Source organism: Sturnus vulgaris, chromosome W (genome assembly GCF_052056855.1).
Source record: "Sturnus vulgaris isolate bStuVul1 chromosome W, bStuVul1.hap1, whole genome shotgun sequence".
Taxonomy (NCBI): domain Eukaryota; kingdom Metazoa; phylum Chordata; class Aves; order Passeriformes; family Sturnidae; genus Sturnus; species Sturnus vulgaris.
Window position 1 is genome coordinate 66,551,873 of NC_142282.1, and position 25,131 is coordinate 66,577,003.

The window sequence follows — 25,131 nt, forward strand, 5'->3', positions numbered from 1 at the left end:
TGGAAAACATCTGCTCAGTCACACAGGGCGCCTGCGCTACCTGCAGGTCACACCTAGGTCACTGATGAAGATGATGAGCCTTCACCGGAAATAAGACCCTTAAAAGGATAAGAGACCCCCTAACCCATTAGTAGAGCATGCGCCGTGCAGTATAGTTACGTAGATCTTAGGAATAGAAACTAGGAGGAGCTTTCTAGAAACTTTTGTAGCCTATAGTATATAAGTGGGATTGTTAGCCCAAATGCTTTGGTACGAGAGGAAGGGCAGGCCCCTCCCCGTACCCCCGGTCGGTTTTGCTTATGCTTTATACGAACCTCAATTATACTAAAACACTTACTCTCAAATTTTATCCATCCCAAATTATACAATTGTAATACTTTACTTAGATGGTATTTAGTTTCAATAATTTTTGTAATCATCTTTAATACTTCTGATTGTATTCATTTAGAATTGTTACTATTAAAAATTTGTTGTTACTTTTAATCTTTGTTGTTTGTTTAATTGGAAAAATAGAAAACCATTCATAACAACACCAATGAGAAAGTTTACGTATCTTTGTGAAACACACACGTAAAGACGAAAAACCTTAGGAAAGCTCTTTAATTCCCGACCTCTCAGAAGGTAACTAGTCTGGCTGGGGCCAAGCCCAGTGCGGCCTGCAGGCCTAGCTGGGCCCGGGGCCGGACTGGGGAGGGGAGGCCCTTGGGCCGCTGAGATCCTGGCTGCTTCCCCTTCCCCAGCGTGGCAGAAATGCTGCTGCTGCTAACACACCGGGAGCAGCTCCGGGCAGGGGCCACCCTGCCGCACTTCTCCGGCCCTGCAGGGGCCGGACTGGGCCTGCCCGCCGCGACCCTTGCGGCCGGAGAGGGAGGGAGCTGAGTTGAGTTCCCCCCCCGAATGGAATGCAGCCAAGCAACACACCACGGTTTCTGGCTGGGCCCCTGCTAAGATCCTAGCCCAGCCCAGCATGGCTGCTGAAAAGACCCTTTATGGTAAAATAGCTCCCAGCCACGGGCCGGGCCGGAAGAGATCACAGGACCATCTGCTGCCCGGGCAAGATATTAACTATTTCACTGCCCAGAATGAGACTTGCAGACACTTTGCTCTCTCTCCTGAGTGAAAGAAAAGGACCAAGATGATGATATGCACAGAAACAGCATGAAAACACCGAGGTCAGACAAAAGGAGGAGTCAGGTCCCAGATGAGGGAAGGAGGAGAGTCGTGGACTGAAATTCCTCTTTTTTTAGCTATGGAAAAGAGACTCTTGTTTCCCTATAACATATAAAGATATATTATGGGGTGCATGTGAATGTTTTAACTGTAGATATGAGCAGAGGCATTGGTGCTAGAGTAAGCAGATGTTAAAATGGTTGTGCTCCCATAAGTTTGAATAGAGAGGAGATGAAGATCCCTGCTGTCCTCCAGGGAAGAAGAAGAAGGACCTCTGTTTTCAAAAATTAAGAGAGCTTTTGTTTGAACTGTTATAATCCTTAAAGTGTGCCTCATAAGTTGATATGGTCCTCAATAATGGTTGTGGGAAAACTGTTAGTCAAGGAAGGAATTTTTACATAGTGATCAGAATTCCATCCTCCCGGGCGGCTGATCACTGTGACATCGAGGTCAGAAGAAAACTGTTTCTCGTGGAGAAATCTCCATAGACTGAAGAGAGAAGTCTCCTCTCCCAAGTGAATTGGTGAAAGACTTTTTTTTAAAAAAGGTGGTAAACTGATTGGTTTTCTGTACATTGTCAGTGTAAAAGAAAAGAAGTGTGTGTGGAGGGGAGGAGTGCTCTAAAAGTTTTATTCTGAGTTTTATTCTTTTTTCTTATAGTTTCTAGTAATAAAGTGGTTTTTTGTACCATTTAAAGCTGAGCCTGTTTTGCCTACCTCCTAATCCTATCTCACAGCAGGGAAATTTCAAATTGGCAAACCAAAACCACTACACCAGTTCAAAGGGGGTATGTGGATCTGTATCAAACAGATTAAATGGAATGAATATTTTCAAATATCAGCTCTATTAAGGGATCTAACATTATGCATTTTGTAACAGCAAGCAAAAGTTTAATGCCTACAGATTTCAACAAATTTAATCTAGGAAGAGGCAACTAATAATATAAATCTATTCAATATCGATAAAGTACTATCATACCCGTAAGGCCAACCTTCTTTCTGCATGTGAAACATCTGTTCTTCTTTGGTTTAGGCCGTTCAGAAGCTTTCTCTTCACTCTGTGAAGTACTAGGTTGAGAAACTGATGGGCTTGGTTGAGTAACAACTGTTAAAGCAAGCAAAAGAAATAAAGGTTATTTTCTTCCTTTTCTTGACTTCACTAGCATGTTTGTGTTTCTTAACAGTAAATTCCCCTCTACTAAGATCTTGACGTTTATTGTCTGAAGTGCTAAGTAGAATAGGTATTCTATTAACTTCCCTTTTATCTCTACAGAAAATTATCAAGTTTTCCCGACTGTTCCATCATCTAGAAAATACAGCATACCTAGTGTTATCACCTGTATACACCCATATAGGTCCTGTACACACAATATTAAAAGTAATATGATCCAGTTTAAATTAATCTAAAATAATAACAACACTGTCAAAGTTGTTGAACAGAGGGGATATGTAGGCGCTGTGTCGCACCCACACAGGAGAGAGAGACAGACACCTCACACCAGGTTGCATGAACAGGAAAATACAATTTTATTTACAAACATGTCTATTTAAAGACATCTAACAATGATCATGGATTGGACAATGCTAAAGAAACCTCTCTGACTCCATTGGTTAATTCCAATGTCCATCCATTCTTTCTTCCTCTGAAGAGGAATGCAAAACAACCCCCCTGTTTATCAGAAGTGTGTGAGAACTGTGCAAAGGGATGTTTAAACATCAGAAGGCAAAACTCAGAGGCAACAGGGATACTTGTAGAAAATAGTCAATAGGACCATATTTTAGAAACAAATGACATTTACAGTAATGCTTTTTTGTCATAGTACCATTACTCTGCCATTATACTTGCAAAGTTAGATGACCTAAAACTTCAAACAGTACAACACCTAACATTCTTGAGCTTCAAATCACTGATTTTGTAATACACCAAGCATACTACAAGCCACACAGCTCAAAAAAGCCCTTGTTTCAGACACTTTTTTTCAGTAAGTTAAAGAATAAAGTACATATTTACATTGGATATCGGTATCCTTGTACTATATTCAACCTTAATGATCAAGCAGTTTGAGTCAAAATGGCTTATCTTTCAATTGCCTTTGTCATGAACACTTTTGGTTACATTTCTCACTTTTTACCCAAGTTCTATGCAGGATAAAAATGGGTCCTTCTGTGAACTTCTCTGGATCTGTTAGTTTATTTGAAAAATTAAAATTTTTATCAGTCATTTTAAAAATCCTTTAAATACCCAAATTAGCGCAGAGGAAACACAAGAGGGATGTGTTTGTATACAAACTTTAATGCATACAACCCAGAGAGTCTGTCCCTGTTCAGTTTTCCTGGATACTTGTGGGAAGATAGGTTGAAAGGATAGTGCAGAAGGCAATCTTTCCCAATGAATTACAGCTGTACTGATTACTGAGGCGTGGAAACAGCCTTGCCTGCCCAATGAGGTTGGGTGTTATAAAAGACTGGGCTAGCTAGTCACAAGTTATAGTTGCAGTTTGAGGCTCAGAGTCTGCTCTACCTCAGGATGGAATCTGCTAGCTATGCTGTGAGGCAGTAAGGGATGTGCAGTTGTGCAACGGTCAGATAAGGTAAGGAGATGTTTTGTGAGGGACATACAAGGTTAGGTGGCTGGGTAAGGGACAGGTTGGGGTTTAGCCAGTCATGCAAAAGGAAGAAGGAAACTTGCAGAGAGAAGAGGAGTCAGTGCTGTGTGGAGCTACCTGCAAGAAAAGGAGTTAGAGTTGCCTGAGAGAAGGCATGAAAAGTTTTAAGTAAAAGACTGGTGTTGGTGCCAGTCATGTCTATCTCAACATAATTGTAACAGACACTCAACTGTATGATTATATCTATTATTTAAAAAATAATTAGCAAACTATAAAATACACTCCATAATTAATGAGTGAGAATATAGGCTTAAAGGACTCAAGTGTAACCAACTTTATGCACACAAATATGATTTCTTAGTAGAGATCCTTTTGGATCAGTAAGCATTGCATTCTGAAAGTGGATTTTTTTTCAACATCATGATCCCCTTATAGTTAACATTTTATTGTCCTTACTATTAACACCTGCTCTTATAAGATTTTATTTGTATTATGTTCATATGCCTATTACTACTAACACAAAGCCTCACAGATCCGAGCCCCATTTCACAATTCACTGTAGAAGTGAACAATGAGAGCCTCCAGTCAGTTCATATTTCAGATTGTAAACAAGATTCAGTAGTGACAAACTTTTAGAGGCAACAAGGAACTTTCAGTGCTCATACCCAGAAAGTCTTATACAGGAAATCAGTATTTCCTTATATAATATTATACCTGTAAGTCCTAGGGAACAACTCAAGCTCTTTACTGACTTCATTTTTAAATATTCTATAGATTCTTCTAGAAAGTATGAAGAGTTCAGCATCAACACTATTTTGCTAATTCTGAGGACAACAATACTATCCAGTCTTGGATATATAATGTTTTTTTCATACTTAAGCATGCTATTAACAAAAAGCAAAGTTATGGCACTACAATCATAACTGCTACTAATACTTTTCAGAGTAATTTTAACAGCTGCTTTTTCTTTTTAAATTAAGCAATTCCTTCATCTTGACAATTAATATATTCAAAATGAACAGATATAGCCTTTTGAACTTGTCTTTAAACCCCAAGGAAAGTAGTGTTCAGTATCAGATAATCTAGTTGAAAGCCTATGACCAAAAAAAAATTAGGTTAAAAACACTGATGCCACAGTGTAAGCCTGTTGGATACCACACACCTTAGCTGACAGGGATTAAGAAATTGACTAAACATCTCCCAAATCAAGCAGCATGGTCAAGCTCCATTTTGATTTGTTTTATTACCAGTCTGTTTAAAATGAAATGCTGGTTATAAACTATGGCAGATGGAAAAAGGGAACCTTCCAGTTCTCTGGTGGAGTGAGTGAGCAGCTGTGTGTGCTTAGCTGCCTACCACAACAGACCTTTTTGGCACCCAACAAAGGGCTTGAAGGGTTTGAGATAACAGATTTGACTGGGATGTGCTAGGTCAAATTTATAGCTGTTAGTGCTGTTTAACTAGTAATCAGCAGGCTCCTAGGCTTGCCATGGGCTTGCTTGCCTGACTGCAAATTAAACTCTAGTGCTCATTAGTGGCTGCTTTTTGCTTTTGCCACTTATCTTCTTACTCTGCTGTGCCTGAGAACATCTTGATAACAGCAATGACCATGCATATACATGGCCTGGCAAATGGTCAGTGTGCTGCTGTGCTGGACAGGCTGGAACTGTGTGAACTCAAAGGGACTGTGACCTGTGGATGAGTCCCCATGGGAACAGGACACTCTGAAGCATCTGTGCCAGAGCAGGTACACCTCTAAAGGGATTGTGGCTCAAGAAGTCCACACCAGAGAAGGTATACCTTGAAGCATCTGTGACTGTGGATAAGTCTGTAACATAGCAGGTACACTCCTCAAGGTACTGTTGCTGTGGGTAAAGCCACACTGGAGTAAGTAGATCTCTGAAAGGACTGTGACCTATGAAAAAGGCCATGCTGGAACAGGTACACCTCAAAGCAACTGTGGCTAAGTCTGTGCAGCAGAAGGTATACCCTAAAGATTTTGGCTCGTAGATAATGCTCCACTTGGAGCAGGCACACTCCTAAGGGACTGCAGTCCATGAATAAATCCAAGTTGGACTACGGGCAAGGGGAGGAGATCATTGCAATGTTAAACCCTATGGCCTGGTACAAAGGGATCAAGGGTAGAGATTGTAATGGATATGCCTTTAAACTGTTGTAATCTGGTATTGGAGTTACATGTTATAGGATGTACTTATGGCAGGAACCACATGAACCAATGGAGGACAAACCTCACAAGAAGCAGTGCAAGTGCAGCAGTGACCAGATTTGAGCTTACTGATCCACCAAGACAAAGAGATAGTGTATTAGATAATTTTGTGTCACAAAGATTAAAAACAAATCCATCTAAGGGAAAATGTAACCAACTACTATGAGTATACTTACTTCCTCCTCTACATAAATATTCTGCCCCTGAGATTAGCTTAGTTGGTTAGAGCATGGTGCTAGTAACACCAAGGTGACAGGTTTGATCCCTGTGTGGGCCATTCACTTAAGAGCTGGACTTGAAATCCTTGTGGGTCCCTTCCAACTCATAATATTCTGTGAACTCTTTGAAACTGACAGGTGTTCACTACCACAACCAGCAACCTGGGAACTAGGAAGCAATGATGATAATCCAAAGTGCAAAGGCCCATTTCCAAAAAGAGCTGCCAAACAGATTCCTTCCTCCACAACTAAAACATATTCCAAAAACAAAAAGCAGGTAACGTGCAGAAATGGGCAACTAAAAGGTTCCAACACAAGGAGATTTCACAGGTTGCCCTAAATCAGAATTGTTTAACTTATTATTCGACACAGATAATACCTGCAAAAAGTAGGCATCCATCCACTTTTATGCCAGCAATTAGATCTAGTAATGGGTTTTAATAATAAAGTCCTTAAAGTAGCTTGGTGTAACAGCTAGAATAGGGACAACACCCTTTAACTAAAGCTTACACATAAAAAGTAACCCCCCATTTTTTCATCAAACTGTATCTGAAATGAAATATTTTTTAGTTCTTCTGACATGATGTTAGTACCCACATTCATCAGATACTATCCTGACTTGAAATCCTGCTTGTCACAAAAAGCTCCATCTAGTATGCATTAAACAAATTTCATGCCAGAAATCATACCGTGTTAATCATCAGGCAAAGTATTCAAAGTGATTGCCATGGAATAAATCACTAGACAAAAACTGAAACTATGGTAGGGAAATGGTTGTTACTGTCACCTGCAGACCTGCCTCCTCAGTACCAATAACCTTAGTCATATGAGCAAAGCATTTTTGTTCACCAGAACATGTTTTAATGCCTTAACAGGTCCTGTTGTCATGTAGCTCTCTTCACCACCATGGTTATTTCTCTTGCCAAGCACCAGCTCAGGTTACCGGATGAGGTTTGTTTCACTTCAATTTTAGGAGACCAGATGATCTGCTACAAGGTTGAAGAACTTGGGAGAAAAAGAAGTTTCCAGAAATTGACATGATTTTTAAATTTTATTAAGTAATACAACAATAGGTTAACCACAGGCAGTGTAAAAGGCAGTGCTATCAAGAATAACAAAACAGGCATAGGGGATGCCGTTCAGAGGGACCAGGACAAGCTCAAGAAGTAGGCCCATGTGAATCTCCTGAGGTTCGACAAGGCAAAGTGCAGTTATGAATTTTGGGTTAGGACAACCCTCAATATCAGTACAGGCTGGGGGATGCAGGGATTGAGGTCATCCCTGTATAAGAGGACTTAGGGGTACTGGTGGATGAAAACCTGGATGGCAAAGGCAGGGACTGGGAGAACAAATAAGCACCCACTGTAGGAGAAGATCAGCTTTGAAAGCATCTAAGGAACCTGCAGGTGCACAAGTCCATGGAACCTGATGAGATGCATCTGCAGGTCCTGAGAGAACTAGTGGATGAAGTGGCTAAGTCACTATCCATCATAATGAGAAGTCATGGCAGTCCAGTGACATTCCCATTGACTGGAAAAGGGGCAACATAACCCCCATTTTTATAAACAGAAATAAGGAATACCCAGGAAACTACAGGCCAGTCAGTCACATCAGTGCCTGGCAAAATCACAGAGCAGGTCCTCCTGGAGACTATGTTAAGGTAGATGGGAAATAAGGAGGGGATTGGTGACAACCAACATAGCTTCACTAAGGGCAAATCATGGAGGTCTTTATGAAAGGGTTACAGGATTGACAAATATGAGAAGAGTGACAAAAAAAATCTATCTGGGCTCATGCAAAGCATTTGGTATTGCCCCACACAACATCCTTGTCCCTAAAGTGGAGAGATGCAGAGTTGACAGATGGATCACTTGGTAGATAGGAAATTGGCTGGATGGTGGCACTCAAAGAGTTGCGGTCAACAGCTCAATGTCCAAGCAGAGACCAGTACGCACTGGCATGGACCTGTTCATACAAGTCCAGAGAAGGGCCACTGAAAGGCTTTAGGAGGGAGACCTGGAGCACTTCTCCCATGAAGACACACTGAAAGAGTTGGGGCTGTTTAGCCTGGAGAAGAGAAAGCTCAGGGAAGACCTTAAAGCAGACTTCCAGGACCTAGAGGGCCTACAGGTAGGCTGAAGCAGGACTTTTTACAAGGGCATGTAGTGATATGACAAGGGGGAATGGCTGTAAACTGAAAGAGGGTAGGTTTAGATTAGATATTAGGAAGAAATTCTTTACTGTGAGGCTGGGGAGGCCCCATCCCTGAAAGTGTCCAAGGCAAGGTTGAATGGGGCTTTGAACAACCTGGCATAGTGGAAGGATCCCTGCCCATGGTAGGGAGTTGGAACTAGACTATCTTTAAGGTCCCTTTCAACCGAAACAATTCTACCATTCTATTATCATAAATCTGCTAGGATAAGGAACCAACCTAATCCTAGTACAAAAAGTGCCTGAAAAATAAAAAGAGAAACAAAACCCCCACAAATACAACTGTTGCACTATATTTGGGAACATTTACTTCATTCAGTCGAAAAGTAAGATGCATTTTCAAAGCAGACTGTCTCGGTTTGAAAGACAGGTATCTGCTAAGAAAAGGCAAGAGCCCCTTCCCTGAGATGGAGAGTGCAACTCCCAATTATTATAATTTTGGAATCAGGGGCTTTCAGGCAAAAGATATGGGAGGTAGGAACAACAGTTCTTTACTAATATATCTAACAAGGCAAACAAAAGAAATAACAGCTATAAAAATTGACAACAAAGCAGAACACTATAACTCAGTTCCAGTCCTTTGTGGCCGCAGACTCCCTCTCCCTGCGCTCAGTTACCGGTGCTGTGGGCAGGGCAGGTCCTGTGTAGCTGAAGAGCGCTGGAGTGATGGCGGCGGCAGCCCAAGTGTGAGAGGGATGGAGGAGCGACTCCCCCCATCATGGTGTCGGTCGTGGTGCTCGGCTGAGTGCCTGGAGGTAGTAGGATGAAGAGGGAAGGCAGCAGTACGATGTCTGACAGCAGGGAACGTGGCTCCCGGCGTTGGGATTGCGGGAAGGGTAGTAGGTGGAAGCACTGGCCGTCTTTTTTCGACTCCACGGGCGAGCGAGAGAGCCAGAGTGCAGGCAGCTGCCCCCCACCTCCTTTTCCGATGTTCCTCCTCTCCCCACCCCCTTCGAGAGAAACTGTTACTAGCTAAGGTGTAGCCACAAATACTTAGCATAACAATGGAGGAAATTCCACAGAAAGAAAAAGGGAAAAAATTCAACCCCCAACACAGACAAAGGGAGAACAGCAAGGTTACTTATGATTAGAAGTAAAGCACAAGCCGCAGCATGACAGCTGTTCAACCTACACAAAGAAAGGTCCTGCAAATAGGAAGACTAATGCTACTCTGACCCCAAAGTATTAAACTCATGGTGACTCTGAGACTTCTGAAGAAGCAATAACCACTGTACTAACAGGCTCAAGAACAATGCATCCCAATGAGCAAGGAATCAGGCAAAGGGGACAAGAAACCTGCATGAATGAATAAAAAACTACTGTCATTACTCAAACACAAGTAGGAAACACACAGGAGGTGGAAGCAGGGTCAAGCCACTTGGAATTAATATAGAGAGGTTGTCAGAGTAAGTAGAAATGAGATGAGGAAGACCAAGGTCCATCAAGAATTAAACCTGGCCAAAGATGTCAAGGATAAGAAGAATGACTTCTTCAAATACATCAATGATAAAAGGAAAACTAAGGATAATATGGGACCATTTCTAAATGGAGGGGGGACCCTAGTGATAGAGGACGCAGAGAAGGCAGTTACTGAATACCTTCTTTGCATCAGTCTGCACTGACAAAACCAGCGCTCAGGGATCTCTGACCCAGGAGACTAAGGTAAAGGTATGTTAGAAGGAAGATTTTCCCTTGGTCAAGGAGGATTTGGTCCATGAGCCAGAAGTGCCCTTGAGGCCAAGAAGGCCAACAGAATCCTGGGATGCATTAGGAAGAGCATTGCCAGCAGGTTGAGGGAGATGATCCTGCCCCTCTACTTAGCCCTGGTGAGGCCACATCTGGAGTATTGTGTCTAATTCTGGGCTCCTCTGTTATGAGGAAAGACTGAGGGAGCTGGGCCTGTTCAGCCTCGAGAAGGAATGACTGAGAGGGGACCTCATGATTGTCTCTAAGTATCTGAAGGAAGGGTGTAAAGAGGATGGACCCAGGCTCTTCTTGGTGGTGCCAACCAATAGGAAAAGAGGCAATGGGCAGAAACTGGAACACAGGAAGATCCACCTGTACATGAGGAAGAACTTCTTTACTGTGCGGGTGACTGAGCACAGGGATAGATTGCCCAGAGAGGTTGTAGAGTCTCCCTCGCTGGAGATATTCAGGAACTGCCTGGACAGTCCTGTGCCATGTGCTCTAGGATGACCCCGCTTGAGGAGGGAGGTCAGACCCGATGGCCCCACTGGGTCCCTTCCAACCTGACCAATTCTGTGGTTCTGTAACTAGACTGTCAGAACTGACAGTGGTTTTCCTTACACAAACCAATACAGCTGGAACAGTTCATAAAGGACTGTATCCTGTGCAAGGGACTCGTGCTGGAGCAGGTAAAATGTGCAAGAAGGAAGGAACGGCAGAGAACAGTTATGAATTGACTGCAACCCTCCATTCCTCCTGCATTACTCAGAATATAGGGAGAGAAGGTAGAAGAGTCTGGAAGTGAAGATGGGTCTAGGAAAAAAGGGGTGAAGGGAAGGCATTTTTAGTTTTCTTTGTTTCTTACTATCATTATCTATTTTTTAAATGAGCAATAAATTAAATTAATCCAGAAAAGACTACTAAAGTAACAGCAAGGTTTTAGAAGCTTCCTATATACTAAAAAAATTAGCCAAAATAGAACCCTATCAGTTTAAAAAAATGCATTGACTTCCACAGTAATAGGAAGCAGTAAGCATGCCAGTGAAGAGTGAAATGCCTGAGAGCATTAAAAAACCCAAAAGTTTTAAGCATTCTAACTACTTTTACATGAAGATAAACCCCAACTCCTACCACAGAAGGGCCAGAAAAAATAAAACAGAAGAAAAGATAAAGGTAATAGACAAAGAGCACCCAGAAGTCATCAGAAAAACATACAGCATTTCCACAGCACCAGAACTGAAGACTATAAATTACATAATTCTTATGCTGCACATTAACACAACTGACTTGTATATAAAGTTTGAGTCAAGGAAAATAAGATGGACAGAATTTATTATGGTTTATCAAGCTTGAGAATAAATATTTTATTATTTAGAAACTGCAACTGCTATGCTGATCTACCTGTCCATGATAAAATGCTAAAGAATCAACTATATATTCAATTTGATGCCAAAGAACTGGGATAAACTAATCTCTCACGTGTTCGACAGGCACACTGAATATTTTTACTCTTGCATCAATACAACAGATACCCCTGTTTAAGTATCACACTAAAATATGGTTTAGATTGGCTGCCATCAAGACTTGATGCCTTTTGCACATCTCTCAAAAAGATACGATAGCACGTTATATGCAACAAGCACAGGACCAGCAGTTTGGTCTCCAGTCTTATTCTTCAAGATAGACAGCTTCAAGACTTCAAGGAGATTATTAGTTCCATTTCAGAATTGTTTCAATTGAGGGCATCTACTTGAGCTACAGCAGACATGGGAAATGGGAGGGTAATTTTGAACATAAGACAAAGTTGATATATCTGATGATTTTATTGATAGCCACAAAGGAACTGTCTACAGATAGCACCTACATTTAAATACTATAGCCACGTTGGAAAACAAATCAGAATCAGATATTAAAACAAGAAGTAAGTAATATTATCTATCATCTTGAACATTCAATAGCTCTTAAGATATTCAGCATATTACTCAGAATATTCTCTGTAACACTGTAAATTTCATAGCTACTGGTTTTACCTGTAACATAAGTGAGGGCAGCCCTTAATAAGGTCTTACATGTAAGATAGCTGTGGTGTTGAACATTAAAATAGCTCACCATATTGACTTGGTATGGAGCCAAAAGAAAAAATGAGCTAGCCATCATCTAATTAATTTTATTATATGACAACATTCAGGAATGGGAAGAGTAACCTACGACATGGATGGAATAGGACTGTAAGTTAACAATGTTTGTGGAAGAATTTTTAACACTTATTTTAGACAAGACCATATGCATTTCAAGTTCCAGTTCACCTTCTTCATAGGCAGCACTATTGCACAGCCGTGGCTTCAAAGTGATATCTCACCACACTGCTCTGTAAAACAAAGCTATTAGTGGATTCAGAAAAATACAGTTTTTGATATGCACACTAGACTAATTAAGTCTGGAAACACTAACAGCCCTGAGAGATTTATTCAGAAAGGTAGTGACCCACAAAAATGCTAGAAATATGCTATGACTTGATACAATATGATTATTGAAACATACTTGTTTTCACAACAGTTGTTTTAGTACTCAATATGCAAGTCAGCTCTCTTGTATGAATCTTTTATTGACACTTAAAAATCTGCTTAAACAAAACAGGTTTCTTCAAGACCTCTATTATGCCTCACCAACTTAGTGATGGTATTGCTCTGATGCAATAATCAACAATAAATTAGTTATATAAGGGGGGTTTGGCATTTAATTCCTGTAAGTTAGCATGAAAAAATCCCCACAAATATGAACAATATCTCTAGAATATTTTGGGTATATTCTGACTATGGTCAGGATTGAACAAAAATGAAATCCTTAGTTAAGAAGTGCAGAAGCAGATCAAAAGCCTATGAAATGCATGATATAATTAATGTCCAATTATGAATTGGAGTTTTGATAGAAAGGTATTTATATTTCATTGCCTTCTACACAGTTCATCAGATAAGCAACTGAACATATGCCACAATTCAATTACAAAACTACAAGCAGCAACAAAGTTAAACTAAGACATTACAAGTTAAAATATAGTGTGTTAGACATCTAAATTATAACCAACTTGGCCAGTTATATCTGTTATGGCTTTCTTCAAATGCTAAGATATGATTCATTGCCTTCAGACCTGATTTGTTCTGAATGAGATTCCAGATTACAACCTCAACCAGAGAAAAACAAAAGAAATTACATCCCTGTTAAAATTAATTTTTTTCAACTTCAGAACCCTCTGGAATCAGATGCTTAAAATCCAAACAGCAAGAGAGTATTCTTTTAGCCCACAGACTTAAAGACAATTGTGCAGACATAACGATTTAGAACTCTGACTTGGAGAACAAGTCTTCATAATGCTTAAGAAAAAAAACAACCCAAACTTACTTTGCTTGAAGGCTACATTGTTCCAGACCTACCATCTAATAGACAGTTATGAAATTCAATTGCCAAGGTGAGACTACAGATAAAACTAAAGTATTTTCATTAGCAACATCATGACAGGCATTATCTTAGAGAATTACATCTCATAGAAAGTATTAGCTTTGTTTTATGAGGTAACATTAATTATCTACTATTGTTTCAGCTCCTCCTCAAGAGACCAACACAACGGATGCTGCAGAAAAAGAGAAAGGAAAAAAAAAAAAAGAAACTAACCCAAACACAATAGGGATTTATAAAAAGTTGAGGCTAGCTTTTTTTGACTGCAAGACACAGGATCAATGTACTAGTAAATACAACAAACACTTGCTGTATCTTAAATGTGTGATAAACCCTTTGTAATCTAAAAACAGCAGACAAAGGCACTATTCTGTGCTATCTAAAATCTGCTCCCAACTTGATGAACTTTTAGATCAGCTGAAGACTGTTTCAAGAATTTAAGGATATGTACTAAGGAAGACAATTTTGTTACAGAAGTCTGTTTTCCAAACTTTTAAACTCCATAATCATTTTCCCAATGATCTTTACGCAAGCTTTCACAGAGCTTTGACTGGTTTCAACTCCGAGTTTCAAGATGCAAGATTGTTATCTTGAGTTGCTTTTAGGGATTTCTGTTTTCTTCCTCCTATTCTAATCAATAGAGTGCAGTGTGACACTACCATTTAGTTGCCTTGTTATAAGAAAATGAATAGTGAGTCAATACAAATAGAAGACTGGCCTTTATAGTTAGCAAAATGACAAATCCCTATTGGCAGTTTTAATAAGACAAAATTCATATATTACTTGACCACTGCTACCAATTTATGTTTTTCTTTCCTGCCTATCACTTTTTTGGGTACCAATGCATAACAAGACAATATGGGTTTATAAATATTGTAACAAAGTATAAATTTCTAAGTTACATACAATAAGTCTCTTTAGATAACACAAGTTAGAAGAAGCTGAAACATGTAAAAATCTTCTCAATCTGTACATAACCAAAAAAGATTATAGTAAAAGCAACTGTAATTTATTTCACGTCACAATTTTAACTTGACAACTAAAATAGTAAAAACCTCTGTACAAAAGTCGAGCAATTAACTAGCAGCTGTAACAGCAGTCCTAAACAAAGATGCATCTATACAGTGCTGAGTGGTACATTCTGGAATTTTCAACACAAAAGTAATTTTATCTTCAGTTGTAGCAAACACATTTTCCTATTAAAAATCAGCTTTCAATGTTTTAAGACTTTCAGAACTATGAAAATTAACAAGTATCAATATACAAGATATCAAACAAGTACATTAAGATATCCATTTGAATCAACTGCTATATAATTAACATTAATTCACTTGCTTTTTAAAATTGAACATTTTTACTAAGCAATTAATGCCATAAGCACTCTATATCCACACAACAGCATTTCAGTTATATCTACTGATTACTCAGTCCAAGGACCTTTAGCAGTCTGTTAGTATTTTAAATCAAGTATTCCCTTCTGCCCCATTATCCTCCTTCTATAGAATAGAATTAAGAACTCTGTTCTTCAAATGCAACAAACCATTTTGATTGCCACAAGTCAGCAGAAACTGTACTGCTAGGCTTTATAAAGAAATCAACACTGACTTCAAAATTGAACATCTTGCACCCAGATACAATTTAAGTGTCTTATTTTAAAAATGAAGGTTTGATAGCCAAAATGCTCCTCAAGTGTCAAACGTTATGTACTAAAATTTAACACTTCTGAAAACTGTTCTGGCACTAGTAAGTCTTCTTGATTCTGAGAGTATTAATACTCAAGAAGCATTCATAATTAACAGCTGTATCCAGTGTTACTCTGCAAACATACCTGGCTCGATGTCTGTTTTTGGTGATACTTTCTCCTCTCTTGAAATGCTCATTTCTGTCATTTGCTGCATTACAGGCAAAGCGGCAACAGGCACATTTCTGTTTACATACAGTGAAATGGGTGATTACATTAGTTTAGAGTACATAAGAGCTTAAACTGTCAAAATCCATCAGACTACCCAGTCAGTTATTATTGATACAGGTTCCTGACCTGTACTTCTGTCTCTCTTCCCTAGAAGAAACTAGGCAAACTGTAGCAAATATTTCCCCAGATAAACCAGAAATGTCCTTGTAAATGTAGTAGTCCAACACCAAACACTAATTACTCCTAATTTATAGATTCATAAAGCACTGTAAAGTGCAGTCACTTTTTCCTCTGCAGAAACTCTCTGTAACAGGGCAACTTACTTTAACTTGCTATTGTTGGATGTTGAATTGTTCCCTTTTCTTTCTGTGGAATTTTTCCCATTGTTATTCTAAGTATTTGTGGCTACAACTTAGTAGCAACAGTTTTCTCTCGCAGGGAGGTGGGGGATAGGGGGAGACCGGAAAAGGAAAGGTGGGACAGGGGTCTGGGCTCTCGCTCTCGTTCTCTTGCTCACTCGTGGAGTCAAAGGAAGACAGCCAGGCCTCCTACCTAGCATCTTCCCCGCCATCCCAAGGCCAGGAGCCATGTTCCCTGCTGTCAGACATCGCACTGCTGCCTTCCCACTTCATCCTACTACCTCCGGGCACTCTGCTGAGCACCACGACCGACACCGTGAGGAGGGAGTCGCTCCTCCATCCCTCTCACCCCTGGGCCGCTGCCGCCATCACCCAGCCCTCTTCAGCTGTGTGGGACCTGCCCTGCCCACAGCACCGGTAACTGAGCACAGAGAGAGAGGGCCTGTGGCCAAAAGAGACTGGAACTGAGCTATACTCTTCTGTTTTGCTGTCAATTTTTATAGCTGTTGTTTCTGCGGTTTGCCTTGTTAGATATATTAGTAAAGAACTGTTATTCCTATCCCCATATCTTCTGCCTGAAAGCCTCTGATTTGAAACTATAATAATTAGAAGGGAGGAGGTTGCACTCTCCATCTCAGAAAAAGGGGTTCTTGCCTTTTCTTAGCAAATACCTGTCTTTCAAACCAAGACACTATATACTCACAGTTCTTTCAAACCTCAAAATAGTACCTTCATCTGGTAAAGGGTCTAGAAATCAAGTCTTATGAGGAGTGGCTGAGGGGGCTGGGGATGTTTGGCCTGGAGAAAAGGAGGCTCAGGGGAGACCTTATTGCTCTCTACAACTACCTGAAAGGAAGCTATAGCGAGGTGGGAGTTGATCTCTTCTCTCAAGTAACAAGGGATAGGACAAGAGGAAATGGCCTCAAGTTGTGCCAGGGGAGGTTTAGATTGGATATTAGAAAAAATTTCTTCACTGAAAGGGTGGTCAGGCATTAGAAGAGGCTGCCCAGGCAAGTGGTTGATTCCCCATCCCTGGAGGTATTTAAAAGCCGTGTGGATGTGGCACCTAAGGACATGGTTTAGTGGTGGACTGGGCAGTGTTAGGTTAATGGTTGGACTCTATGATCTTTGAAGTCTTTTCTAACCTAAATGATTCTATAATCTTACCTTGATTTTCCAGATGTGCTACTAGCAGTACCTTCACAGTTGCTTAAGCTAGCATCTGCTCTCTGTACAGATGGAGAGTCTGAGGTAGGACTGTTTGAACCACTAGCTGTTCCTATATAACAGAAATTTGAGAAGTTAATTATAAGCAAAGTATAGAATACAAGTTAGTCAAGTAGGTTTTAATACAGTTATGAACCATTTCCAATCATTCCTCATTCTACTGCATCTTCTTAATATAGACTATATTGTTAATGACCAAAACACAAGGATTGTATAAGAACATAACTGTAGCAGAGTAGAAATCCAACTTAAGTTTCAACACCAAGTGGGCCAGAATACATTACACAAAAAAGAATTTTTATTTTTATTGTGATTTAAAGTATTATCCCCTTTCATAGTCATAGTTTTAATATGCAGCTATCAGAAGATCTCCTGAATACATCTCATCACCTATACATTATGTTTTCAAGACACAAAAAAACACATCTCAAACCTTTACCCATTGGGCTGATTCTACCACTATTCTGCTGTCGCTGAAGATGTTCTTTGTAGCAAACAGAACACATGCCATTTGTTCTAGGATTTCCATAAAATCCACATCCTGTACTACACAGCATGGGCCCTGGGGTCTGGTTTGTCTCCTGAGCCATTTCAATGCTGTAAATAAAACCAAGAACTGCATTAAGAACTGGCATTTCACCAAAATAGATTACAGGGTTATAGAATTAAAGTAGGTCTGCTTACCTTGCCCACAAAAAGTGATATCAGCATTTTTAAAGATGGCTATATGGATGTTAATATATAATTCAATACTTCAATTGTATTGATAAGTAACATTGTCAGGAACATCTAAGAGAGGTAAAAAACATTATCATAGTTTAGTGGGTTGACCTTGGCTGGATGCCAGGTGTGCACCAAGCTGTCCTATCACTCCCCTTCCTTAACTGGACAGGTGGAGAAAAATACAGTGAAAGGCTCATGAGTTGATATAAGGAGAGGGGAGATCATTCACCAATTACCATCACAAACAAAACAGATTCAACTTGGGAAAAATTAATTTATTACCAATTAATTCTGAGTGGGATAGTGAGAAAACAAAACCAAATCTTAAAACACCTTCCCCCCACCCCTCCCTTCTTCCTGGGCTAAACTTTACTCACAATTTTTCTATTCCCCCACCCCTCCATCCCCCAGCATCACAAGGAATGGGTGTAGCAGTCAGTTCATTACATGTTTCTGCTGTTCCTTCCTCCTCACATTCTTCCCCTGCTCCACTGTGGGGTCCTTTCCCACAGGGATCAGTCTTCCATGAATGTCTCTGATGTGGGCCCTTCCCACATGCTGCAGTTCTTCACAACCTGCTTCAGTGTGGGTCCCTTCCACTTTTTCTTTCCATGAGGTGCAGTCCTTCAGAAACAGACTGCTCCAGCATGGGTCCTTCACAGGGTCACAAGTCCTACCAGCAAACCTGCTCCAGCATGGGCTTCCCTCAGGGTCACAGCCCCCTCTCCATCACCTGGAGCACCTCCTCCACTGATCTTGGAGCCTGCAGAGTTGTTTCTCTCACATATTCTCACTCCTCTCTTCCAGCTGCTGCTGTGCAGCAGTTTTGCCCTCCTTCTTAAATATGTTATCACAGAGGTGCCATCACCATTGCTGATGGACCAGCAGCAGGTCCATCTTAAACCCAGCTGGCATTGACTCTGACATACCAGAAGCTTCTGGCAGCTTCTCACAGAAGTCACCCTGTGGCCCCCTGCTACCAAAACCCTGCCACACAAACCCAATACACACAGTAATACTGAGAAGCAATATACTTATCAGAAACTAAATTATGTGTGCAGGTTATGACCAAATTTAAATAATTGGCCAACAAAAATTTATTCACCTCTGAGCATTTACAAGGTAGAAAAAAACCCCAAACAAACCACAGCTAGATGGGTAAAACAAGCAAGACCAAGTTTGGGTCTTCTAAACAGTTTTAGTAATTAGCACAGTTTATTTTTGCAGACTCTAGAATAACTGCTCCACTTTTTCAGTAATGGTGATCTTGTATTATTCTGATGCTAATAACATTGTTAGAAGTTTGTACTTTCACAACACATTTGTTAAACAGAACAAAATCAATGAAAGATGGGCAACAGTCACTTTAAAACTGTATTTTATATCTTTAAGGGACGTTTCTATAACAAATCTTTAACTTGGCTTAAGTTGCGTACAAAGCCCAATACTGAATGTTAACTAGCAACAACATGCATACAGTAGGCCCCCAAAACAGATGATCCAAAAGCATTACTGAAATATGCTTAAACCAAATGTTGCTCTTCCAAGAAAAATAAAACTATTTTGGACTGTTGAATACATTCATTTGCACACTATATGCATTTCCAAAGAGCCAGTTAAATCTTTTGTCTAAAATATAGGCAGACTTCTGCATCTTTCAAAGGTAGATAATTCTAACCCTCATCTCTGCCATCAACTGCAAAAGTTAGGAATACAAATGCTTCACCTTCACTGGCAGTTGACCTCTGCAAAACAAGGCTAATAGAAAAACTGATATAGCAACCAAATCCTAGTTTTATTGCCATTGGGAACTAAGAATATAATAATCAAGCAATCTACTACAAATTGAGGACACACTTGTCCTTCAAAAATTTAGATTTAGTGAAAGTACTGCCTATAGCACTTAAACATTTTCGTGAAAACTCCAGACTACTGCCTTCCTCTTTAAGGGCAGCCACAAAACAGGATATTTGTCTGCTGATGCTCATGAAAACTCAAGCATACCAAACATTAATTAACTAGTGTATAAAGAAATACTTTTTATAACTTTAAAAGCCATACTACAAGCTGTAACCATATGTCTCAACAGTATGACAACTGCAACTGCGATTGACAGCAGTATTTGTCTAGTTAATCGAAACTTCTGGGATCAAAGTAAATCAACAGCAGGAGAAAAGAGTAAAATCAATCTGCTTGCCTGCTGGAGGTCACGGAATTTTAACAATTTATACCTTCGTTTCAGTACTACAAAGCAAACTTGTACCTATTCTGATATACCACTTAAGAATATGCTTTTACAGCCATACACCAAATGAGTGGACACAACAGAAAATCTAAGACCTTAAAAAATATTCTCATCTTTATTGTAGCTCTATGTTATTATAACACAAATAAAAACTGTACGTCTGGCCTTATTACATGCAGGTACACTCAAAACACTATCAAAAGTGCTAACACACACTATCATCATCAATCTCATTTGACTTACTCCACTCAAAAATTAGAATCTTTCAGCACTTACTAAGTTTAGCTTTAGGTATTAATGATGATATTAACATATTACAAATGAGTCTTTATAGCTCCTTTTCAGCACAGTCCTTCACTACCTGAAATACATGCTGCTTATTAAAAAAAAATCAAGCTGTTATCCAATGCTTAAGAAATTTTGCTTTTTCACTCCTAAAGGTCTAGGTATACCCTGACTAGGTTATAATACACTTTCCAGAGTTTAATCTAATAATCAGAACACTAAAATATGCCATTTAATATTTTGAACCAACAGCAAAAGTAAAGTTTTCTGAAAAGACAGATTACAAACTTCTGCAATTCTTCCTTACTAACTTTTCTAAGATCAGTAAGTACCTAAGGCCTTACAAATTCAGTTCTATTATCCTGAAAAAAAAGCGAATACCATTATGTATCTGCTTTCCTGAACTTTTCTCAGAAACTTGGTGTGAGAGACTGAAATGTTATGGTTAATGGCTTAAATATTGTTATGAAAGATTTTTTGCCCATTATGGCAAAACTGTATGAAGAAGCTGTGACGACCAAAGCCCAACCCTCCCTGAACATGCCTCCTGACTGGAACCTCGGACTGCGAGTTAAGCCACCTAATGGAACCTGAAATAAGATAAAGGTGACACTACTGTCCAATTATCTCAGGTCTAGGGAGAAGTAAACAAGGCTGAGAGAGAAGAATGTATCCACAAGCCAAATCCAGCAGCTGTTCTGAAAATCAGCTCTAGCTGGGTTTGAGGTAGGTGAGGCCATAGTCCACAAGCTCATCTGCTGAGGCCAGGTTTGCACACACTCCCCCCCAACCACCGGAGGAGGAGGAGAGTTTTTGGGTGTGTGGTCAGAGGGTGTTAACATTCATCCTCCCTTACACAAACTGGCTCAGTTATAAACCCCTCCCACCTTGGGAAGGCCACGTACACACGGGACATTCACGTGAGAGGCAGCTAAGAAGGTGTCATAAACCATCAAAGACCCCTGAAGCGCCTCCCAGATTCATTCCTGAGGCCAGACGACTGCACATGATGCAAAGTGATGCAACAGATCCAGTCTGTTGCAAGAGAGTGTCAAACTTGCCCTCCCCAAGGGAGGCACCTAGTCATTCACACCTGGCCCAAATGTATATTAATCCATTGAACTCTATGTTTTGCTGGACCTTCACCTCTGAGAAGACAAGAAGAGGATCACCAGGACACCGTCAGGATCCAGAGTGGTGAGGTTTTCTACTTAATCTGTCATTCTCTTTCTATCCCCCCTACCTCTTTTTATATTTCTTTCTATCTCTCTCACATTTACTATTAAATAAAATCCATACTATTGACTTCTCGTTTGCACCTTAATTTGGGCAGAGATACCTCTAAAAAATTTTAATAACTGGATCATAACACTTGGGTCACATAGTTGAGCACATTAGCTTCTGCCTGTCATAAGGCTGCAGTGTGACAGACTAATCTAAAGTCTCAGACACAAAACCTTGTCAACAGGGGCCTCTGAAATCAGCTTCTATTTATATCTCTGAAAGCTGCCAACCCCTACAACCTACAGAACTGAAGCAGCCAAGCATACACCCACTATAAGAGGAAAACATGAAATTCAATTAACATGACTATAGCTTATTTTCTAGAGGAAAAGGGAGTGCAGATACTTCAATCAAGAAAATGCAGCATCATGAGGCAGTCATCTCAGACATTTTCATCTCTATTTCACAGCAAGAACAAAAAACTGGCTATGATCAGAAACCTAACATATTACACTCTCACAACCTTACATTCCCCAGTGTTTTGGTTGACTGGTTACAACCAAACCTTTACAAAAAATATAATGATCTCTCTTACCTCCAAAAAGAGTCTTAACACTTAAGAGATGTCCCTGTTTAACCCTGACCTCCCAATAAAAAAGGAACTATTTTATTCAGTGTGTTATCTCAAACAGTAATTTACATCACTGACCTTCATAGGTGCTGGCAAATTTACCCAGCCACACTAAAAGTGGAACATAAATACTTTGTTATTATTAAAGTTAATAGTCTCATAACTAAGACATCTTTTAATTGCAAATTACAACTAAACTGAGGCATAGTCAACTCTAATAACAGTAGATATTTAGATTATTTGAGTGGCAAATATAATTAAGCTTTTGTGCACACCAAGTGCACTTCCAAGAAACTACAACTTATGAACTATGTGAAATACATAATAAAAGCATTTCAAGTTACCCTAATACTTCACAGACTCCTAGAATGGTTTGGGTTGGAAAGGACCTTAACAATCATCTAGTTCCAACACCCTGCCACAGGCAGGGAATCTTTCATTAGACCAGGTTGCTCAGGGGCCCATCCAGCCTGGCTTTAAACACTTCTAGGGACTGGGAATCCACAACTACTCCAGGCAACCTGTTCCAGTGTCACACCACCCTTATAGCAAAGAATTTCTTCCTAATATCTAATCTCCCTCTTTTAGTTAAAAGCCATTTCCTCTTTTCTTATCACTACATGCCCTAGTAAAAAATCCCACTCCTACTTTACTGTAGGCCCCTTTAGGTACTAGATTAACTAAATTACTTAATGTAATAAAGGGAATACAAATACTAACTAACTTTAAATCAATAATAAAACCTAAACTGGCTGGTTAAATAAATACTTATTTACCTGAATATCCTCAGCTAGAAAATGGACCATAAAAAAAAAAACAAACTCAAAACAAAAAACTCCAGCAAGGATATTTCAGGTATACACCTATCATTGATCTAGGTGAAGCAAAAAGACGAAGTATATGCGAAGAACGCGAATCAAACCCAGGCATTTCCCAATGACAATTAAATGCAGCTCCATAATCCAGGCAAAAAGGGCGGCACCGCCAAGTGCTCAAAGCCTATGTTTTAGTCGCCATCGCCTCCACACACCCGCCTCGCCGCACCCCCTCCCGACACCAAAACACAAAAGACATGGAGGCTACCGGTCTAAGGAGAAAAAACAAACAAAAAACCAGCTCCTCTCCCAGCGAGGACTGAGGAAGCCTCATTGTCTCGCTCCCTGTCTGCCTCAACTAAGGAGGGAGTAGTAGCGTGTGTGCCATCCTGGCCCACAGCCTCCCGCCGCAGTACCCGTCGCGTCAAAGAGTCCGCAGGGGGAAACAATAGATGCCCTGCCAGCCCTCGCCTCGCGGAAGGCAGCAAAAGCGCCCCGGGGAGGTCCAAGCACGCCTCGGGGCGCTCCTCTGCGCACAACGCCACCGCGGTAACAGCTCTCAGAAATTGAGTCCACATCCTCCCGCAGGTACCCTTCAGCGTCCGCGTACCTGCTCCTGTAAGGGGGCGGAGCGAGAAACCCCTCAGCCGATGTCGGAGGTGCTGCAGATGGCTTCCGATTGTTTCTGGGAGAGCGAAGGGCAAGATGGTGTGGGGGCACGAAGCTGGCGATGCCACCACCACTTTCCTTCTGCGGCAGCAGCACGGAATGAGACGCGCAACGCACAGGAGAAAGACGAAAAGAAGATACCGAAAAGAGAAGGAATTGAGGAAGAAGGGTGGATGAAGGAGGGATCTGAACCAGCTGGTCCGCTCGCTTCAGCTCCGCCTCCTTCTGGCTGTTGCTGAGGCCTACACGCCAGCGCGGTCCTATACGAGGGGAAAGAGACCACGAAACACACGTGAGGCGGTTCACAGTACCGTCGTCTTTGCCTGTGGAGTCACCAATCTCCCCCTCCCCGAGACTAGGGACTATACAGAAATGGACAGAGACTCTGCGTGTTATTAGAGAATGTCGTCTGCTCTCCAAGGGTTGGGGAAACGAAAGGAGCGGTGTCCAGAGCAGTGACAACTGGCTCGCATGGCCTCACCCTATCCACGGAAAGAGGATGGAGCTGCGCGCAGAGGAAACAAAGCCTTTCCCCATCCACTAGCCCTAATAACAGACGCCTCCGCCCCAGTTAACATTTCCATTTAAACTTGCACATGCAGTGGTGTCACAAGTGAATTATTAAAAGAAGTCATCGTTGTGGGATTAACTAAAGGAGTTCTAGTAATCATTAAACGATGATTAAATGATAGTTATTGATGACTGAATGAAAAGTAAATGACAAATTATGATTAAGCAATAACCGAATGGTAATTTGAGAGTGATTTGACAAATATTTAAATGATTTAACAATTTAGACAGTGATTTTGATAGCAGTCAAACACTACACTACTTACTACACTTTTAATAAGTAAGCTCTAGCTAGATATATAAATGTTGCTAGCATACAATATACTTTTAGGCCTAATTCGAAATGTTGCTTACCTCATTATAGATATCAGATGCTGGATAAGGGGTCTCACCTGCAAGGAGTAATCTTAAGAGACATCCCTCTGCTCAAGGGGGTGATCACTGCTGTGTAGCCTGTTGCCATACATGAGAGCTCAATGGGTTTAAGGGGGCTACAGATATTTATAACATAGTGATTGACTTGTAGTCAACCCCCCCTTTGGTGTATATGCAGGAGTGCAGTTGTAGAAGTTTTAGTTTTGTCTAGATCCAGCTCAGGTTAGTGTTGTTAGCTCCTGACAGACTCCTTAGTTCCTGAGAAGATATGGCCTAGCACAATTTTCAAGGTCTGCACATCAAGGATGATTTCAGTCAGGCCTAGTTGTTGATGATGCCTGAGCCAAAGTACTGTTCACTCACTCATAGCAGGTGTATCCATCACAAGCAGCCATTAGTTTTTTTTAACCCTGTACTCCTGTCTTGTCTATCTTTTGGATTCATTGGCTATTGGCTACTTACACTTTTTTACCTAAACAACTATTAGGCACTAGTTGACTTCTTTTTAATAGGTTATCTGATAATT

The 25,131-nt window shown here is 40.6% G+C and overlaps 1 protein-coding gene across 4 annotated transcripts in view; it reads right to left on the reverse strand.

Moving 5' to 3' along the window:
* LOC148220360 (AN1-type zinc finger protein 5-like) overlaps positions 1-23,880 on the reverse strand; it is a 43,690-nt gene extending 19,810 nt beyond the window's left edge. The window contains exons 1-6 of one of the 4 annotated variants that reach the window (XM_088155452.1): positions 23,602-23,742; positions 17,753-17,857; positions 17,502-17,665; positions 17,009-17,120; positions 15,399-15,496; positions 2,149-2,274 (exon numbers count right to left, since the gene is read on the reverse strand). In XM_088155452.1, coding sequence (XP_088011578.1) covers positions 2,149-2,274; positions 15,399-15,496; positions 17,009-17,120; positions 17,502-17,658 — 493 coding nt within the window. In that variant the 5' untranslated portion in view covers positions 17,659-17,665; positions 17,753-17,857; positions 23,602-23,742. Of the gene's footprint in view, positions 1-2,148; positions 2,275-15,398; positions 15,497-17,008; positions 17,121-17,501; positions 17,704-17,752; positions 17,858-23,601 lie in introns of those variants that run through there. The other 3 variants (XR_015798835.1, XM_088155453.1, XM_088155451.1) reach the window with 3 other exon arrangements.
* Between the last annotated feature and the right edge of the window lie 1,251 nt (positions 23,881-25,131).